This window comes from Silene latifolia, chromosome X (assembly GCF_048544455.1).
Source record: "Silene latifolia isolate original U9 population chromosome X, ASM4854445v1, whole genome shotgun sequence".
NCBI lineage: Eukaryota > Viridiplantae > Streptophyta > Magnoliopsida > Caryophyllales > Caryophyllaceae > Silene > Silene latifolia.
This window is the reverse complement of record NC_133537.1, coordinates 52,060,498-52,066,554: the sequence shown is the minus strand read 5'-3', so window position 1 is coordinate 52,066,554 and position 6,057 is coordinate 52,060,498. Positions and strand designations below refer to the sequence as shown.

At 41.8% G+C, this 6,057-nt stretch overlaps 1 protein-coding gene across 1 annotated transcript; it reads left to right on the top strand.

The window, feature by feature from the left end:
- Window positions 1-1,549, top strand: LOC141621394 (uncharacterized). The gene is made up of 2 exons (XM_074437935.1): window positions 1-1,113; window positions 1,213-1,549. Exons 1-2 carry the CDS (start codon window positions 856-858, stop codon window positions 1,372-1,374), a joined length of 420 nt encoding a protein of 139 aa, XP_074294036.1. The 5' UTR covers window positions 1-855; the 3' UTR covers window positions 1,375-1,549.
- The last annotated feature ends 4,508 nt before the right edge of the window (window positions 1,550-6,057 follow it).

The following is a 6,057-nucleotide window of genomic DNA, read 5'->3' as shown; positions in this document are numbered from 1 at the left end:
TAACATGCCCCTTATTTCTGCTTTTGTTGAGAGATGGCAACCCGACACCAACAGTTTTCACATGCCTTTTGGGGATATGTCCATACTCCTTCACGATGTTGCGCAGATCTTAGGCGTTCGGTTCTTTGGTAACCGTTGTAAGGTGGAGAGTAATGACGGGACGTTGGCGGATCCCCTTATGTATGTATGTGGCTTCTTTGGGATTTCATCAGAGAAGTTGAGGTTGCCGTTAAACTCTACTAAGAAGGTCCCTATTTACAAGAGTGGGGTATATTGGTAGATGCGGTTGTGAAACGGCGAGAGCTAATTGTGATGTTGTTTTTGCTCGGGGTTTTTGGTCAGGTGTTGGGGTCGACACTTTTTGTCGACAAATCAGGTGATAGGTTACGTCCTCGCTTGTTTCCTTTAGTGTATGATACTGATGGTGTACACGACTACGCTTGGGGAGCCGGTGTACTTGCCTTCATGTACCGACAATTGGGGGTGGCTTCACGTCTTTGGTGTGAAGACTATTGGTGGTTGCTTGACCTTGTTGCAATCGTGGATCTATGAGTATTTTCCTATGTTCAGACCCGGTCCACCTTCGGCAATTGACCCTACTCAGCCTCGGTCGTGTTCTTGGAGATCCGTTGGTCCTTTCGCTCAAAATGCGGAGAAATTGTTGGAGTATCGGAGGTTGTTAGATGGGCTTACTTGTGCTTCCATTAGGTGGGATCCGTACGGGCCGCGTCAGGAGGAGTATCATCCTCGTACTTTGTATACCGGTTGTATTCGTTTCATGGACATAGCGGAGCCGTACCCGGCGATCGGTGTTTACGACAGTTTGGGTATGTGCAGATCATACCCAATCCCATTATGAGATTGACAGCGCATCGTCCTGCTTCGGGTTTCGGGTACGAGGTTAGTGTTGGGGTTGGGGAGACTGATCATCTTTGGGATTGCTGGCAGGATCACGTGGTTCAGCTTTCTCGTAAATCGAGACCAGTTAGCTTCCCAGGTGAGACGGAGCCAGAGTATGAGGCTTGGTTTAATGGGAATTCTCACCCGTTCATCATTGATCCCGACCACCATGATGCCCCCCCGCCACATGAGGATTTTGATATTCCTGCTGAGGTAATAATATTACTTACAGTTGTTGTAATAATCGATATAATTTTCTTACTGTTCCTCGATAATGTTTATAATGTTTTAGTTGTTCTTGTCAATTTGCAGACTGCACGTGCTGTAATGTTTCAGTTTTACGAGGCCAAAAAAATTAAGGATGACAAGAAACAGCTTGCCTTCCTCCGCAAGATGATGAAGAACGTCGGCCCATTGATTGAGAGGGTCAGGGGATATCATACGTCGGCGAGGACCTCGTCAAACACCCGGTGATGTTGTTCAAACGAGATCGGATGGTGTGTACACTGATAGCGACCAAGAGGATGGTAACTAGTTTGTGTTTGTTTTCATTTATGTTGTACGGTTTTGAAGACATTTTTTATGTTGGATTATTATGTTAGTTGACTATTTGAACGTTGTTTATTTCAAAAAACATGACGGTTTTAAATTCTGAAATTTCTTAAATTTCTTAAATTTCTTGAATACATAACAACTGATGCAAATTCATACATTTCTGGAAATAGTAACTACTTCATGACAATGGCCAACATAATGAAAACAAACAAATACAAGATACACTTGAAATAAAACTTCATCATCCTTGTCATTTCCGAAATCTCCTTTTTTATACCTATCACTTGCTCTTTCATGACATTTCCACTTGATGCATCATCACCTTCATCTTGACATGCTATATTCAACTTTTTTGTTATTGTTAAATGATCTTCAGTCAACCACGACACAAAACGATCGCAAGTTACGCACTTAAAAAAAGCTTTCTTCGGATTAGTAGCTGTCCCGGAAATCATGATGATAGCGTTTCTTTCACAACGATTGCAAATTTGATTCTTAAAATCAAGGCCTTCAATTGGTCGGGTTCCCCACCTTGATGATGATGTTGACATAAGTAAAGATTTGAAGAAAAAAATGGAAGATGATGAAGATGATTGGAAAATAGAAAAGGTTGAAGATGAGTGCAAAATTACAACATTATGTAGATGTTTATATAGGGAAAAATGTGACCGTTATAATTCAAATTTTACCGTTATAATTCAAAAATAGCCGTTATAATTCAAATGTTACCGTTATAATTCAAATATTACCGTTATAATTCAAAATAACCGTTACAATTCAAAAACAGCCGTTATAATTCAAATTTTACCGTTATAATTCAAAAATAGCCGTTATAATTCAAATGTTACCGTTATATTTCAAATTTTACCGTTATAATTCAAAATAGCCGTTATAATTCAAAAATAACCGTTACAATTAATAGGTTATAAATAGGTCATTCTATGTCAATTTCAATCACAACACCCAAATCATCTTCACTCACTACAATACTAATTATTCACTCACAACATCCAAACCTTAAAATGGTTCTCACAAATGCTCAAAAAACCAGAGTTTATCAAATAAGAATCGATTTAATTGTTCAAAATTTACCAATTCTAATTGAGCGTCTTGAATCAGTGGTTCCTAGTGACACTGTATGGCACCTGCTTGAAGAGCCTCCAATTGGTACCCTTTGTATAATTTTACAAGGAAACCCGGATCATGTTCTAACTCCAGCAGTTAGAGATGAGGTTGTTTCTGATGAAGTACTAAACGAGAAGATGTGGGAGTTTCGTAGGTTAAAAAGTGATATCTTTACATATTTTGAGCGCATTCTCACCGTGATTGATTACCCAAGACTATCAGACTTATGTGCTGGTAGAGTGCCGGGGCAAGGAATTCTTTATCTCTACTTGAATGATTTATTGACTCAATATATGTCTACCCAACCTGAAGAAATTGAGATTCAAGATCATGAAGAAGATGAGGAATCGTCATCTTCATCATCGGAAGATAATTAAGTTCGGTAGTTATTTAATTATGTTATGTTTTAAGTAATAATCGTTTATGGTATGGGTTTGGGGTTTGGGGTTTAGGGTTTGGGGTTTGGGGTTTGGGGTTTAGGGTTTGGGGTTTAGGGTTTGGGGTTTAGGGTTTGGGGTTTAATTATGTTTTCATTGGTTTATGTTTTAAGTATGTCAAAACGCGTTTTAAGGAATGTTTTTATTAAAATATGTGAAATTATGTTTTAAGGATTGTTTTAATTAAATTACATTTTAAGTCAATTAATCGGATGCAGAGGATAATAAACTACAATAATCGGATAATTAATTTAAAAAAAATATAAGGTACAATATTCAGATATATAAAATAGAAGGTACAATAATCGGACAAATAAAAGCTAAGAACACCTCGCGAAATCGCGCCATAATCGGATCTGATGTCGATACAGGCCATTATAATGATCTACGCTTGCATCATGTACCCAACAAGGGGCTAATGGAGGCATAGGTGACAAGGGGCGTACCCGGAGCCGCAAATAGTGGTTTCCCGCATGTAATACCCATAAGACACCATATGGGGTACGTACTCCGGGAGGGGCTCGTAGAGGCAAATAAGTAAAACTACCATTCCAATTTCGCTGACCTTCTCGATCGTCAAATGCAGAAATACAACATATCACCCAATTGTACATCGTAGCATAACCATATAGATCGAAACCGTCCATCCAATTACCCGAGCCACACGGTATCTGATCCATAAATGTAATTCTAGCTACCTCCGTATCAAATCTCCCTGGGCCATAGATATGATCACGGTAATCGGGACTACGAATTTCCCTAAGTAAATCTGTTCTAGCCATCGTGAAATGAGATTGGTCACCCCGAACAAAGATGTGAGATAACTCGAAAACCACAATGACCGTCTCCGTAAGGATTAAACCATGCTTCTACATACTCGTGAAAAATGAAGGCGGAAGTCACGATAAGGAAAATACCTCAAATCACCAATGGTGTAGTCGACCTCAAGAGGTGCGCAATACGTTGTGCCGAAACTCCCCGTAGTCGTGGTAGCAGTGGTAGACGGTGTACCGGGGCCCGTTTGAGTGGACCGGGGGGTTCTATACGGAGTAAAACGAACCGACGGAGTAGAACGGGGAGTAGACGACGGAGTAACAGGAACCGTCGGAGTAGAACGGGGGGTACTAGACGGAGTACGTTGGGAAGACGGAGTACCTACTCGAACACGAACCCGTGCATGCTCAACGGCGGACGGATCTCTACGAGTTCCCCTACTCGGACGTCCTCTAGGGTTCTCGTTCACCCGAGGCTCGTTTACATCCTCCTTTTGCGGATGTATCTGAGAGTAAAGGGCATCGAACATGGATGATCTCATACTCGGATCTGCATTCCGAATTTCATCGAATAACTCCTCCAATCGATCATCATCACAAGTCGGCATTGCCTCCGAACCATCGTACTCCAACTTCCTCCAAAATGCATGTAACACATCAACAGGGACCCGAGATCCGTTTCTAGAAATGCGGTGAAGTGAACAAGCACATAACAAACCAAGTGTAGTAGCCTTTACACAACCGCAATCGATCGTCAAGGCATCTTCCGTCATCTTGGCACCTCTTTCGAATTCTTTACGCAATTCACTGATGGCATTCTTTGATATTTTGCAAGAAAGTCTGGAAAATAATCGCTGAATCCCCGTCAACCGCCTCGATCTAGATAACTCCAACGAGTGTCGGATCTCAACATGTTGCGTTTCCATCAAAGAATGAAACCGACTCCGATGCTATCAATCGCGCCAATTCGCTATTCACCATCTCTTCAAATTCGCATGAGCCGACTCAACCCGGGATGTAGAAGTATTGCCAAAATGAGTTATGTTGTTCGTTCTATACTTGGCCCATTTTTCCAAGTGCGGGAACCATTGCCTCTCAATATAAGCCGCCACTCCCGCCCATTCCCTTGCCAATCTGCCCCACGCAACATTAAACTTTTCTTCGGTTTCCGCCTCGACAACCGCAGAAAACAAAGTAAAGGTTACGTGCTTAGCCCAACTATCCCGACCCGTGATATCAAGTGCTTTCGTCTCCACGTTAGAATATATATGCCAAAGACATAGCAAGTGAGACGAATCCGGAAAAACAATGGGAATCCCGTTCAACAACCCTCCTCGCAATCGAACAATAACATTAGGTTGAACGGCATCATTTAGCAGCCCCTTCAGTTTCCGTAGGACCCACAAATATTTCTCCTCGGACTCATGCGTCACAAGAGCATAAGCAATGACAAAGCTCTTCCCGACGGGTGTGACTCCAACCATCTCAACAAGCGGAAGACGGTATTCATTTGTCTTGTACGTGGAATCGATCTGTACCACATAATAGTATGATCGAAACATCTTAACGGCTTCAGGATGAGACATGAACACGTGGGTTAGCTCGTCGGTCTCCCGATCGCTGACCCAATAATGAACGTACTTATCTTTGAACCGCAAGTGCTAACATCTCATTGTGCTTCCTCCCTTCTCTTTCCTCGGCCCTTACTTTCTGAGAACGGTTGTAGATTTGTCGCCGATTAGGTCTTGACTTTTCCGGATTCCGCTGATGCAAACCCGCACTAATAATTGCCGGTCTAACGTGAGCTCTAACTTGGGCATCGATATAAGCCAACTCCTCGTCATCAAGCTTTGCAAAGTATCTGTCGCCGTCACAATACAACGTTAAACCATGATTATGAAACCCGGATCTCATCACAAGCCGCCACTTATTCTCTTCTAATTCAACAACTTTCATTGAAAATTTGCAATTGCACCACCCGTAGCGCGTGTTACCCCTCATTAAAGAATCGGCATCCTTATTTACGGGACCTTTTCCACCCATCCGACAAACAAAATAACGTTGTCTCAAATTCGTGTTACGACCAACTTTCTTGTTGCTTGCTTTTTTATACCAAACCCGAGTCGGAGCCCGATCTCATATGCCCAATTAAACGCTTCAATTTTAGATGCAAAAATCTGTTTGTCGTAAAATGATTTGAGTAATCAACACCATCTCCATCGTTAATCACCTGCGCACGCATTTCAACAAGTTAGTTATTAATTCAA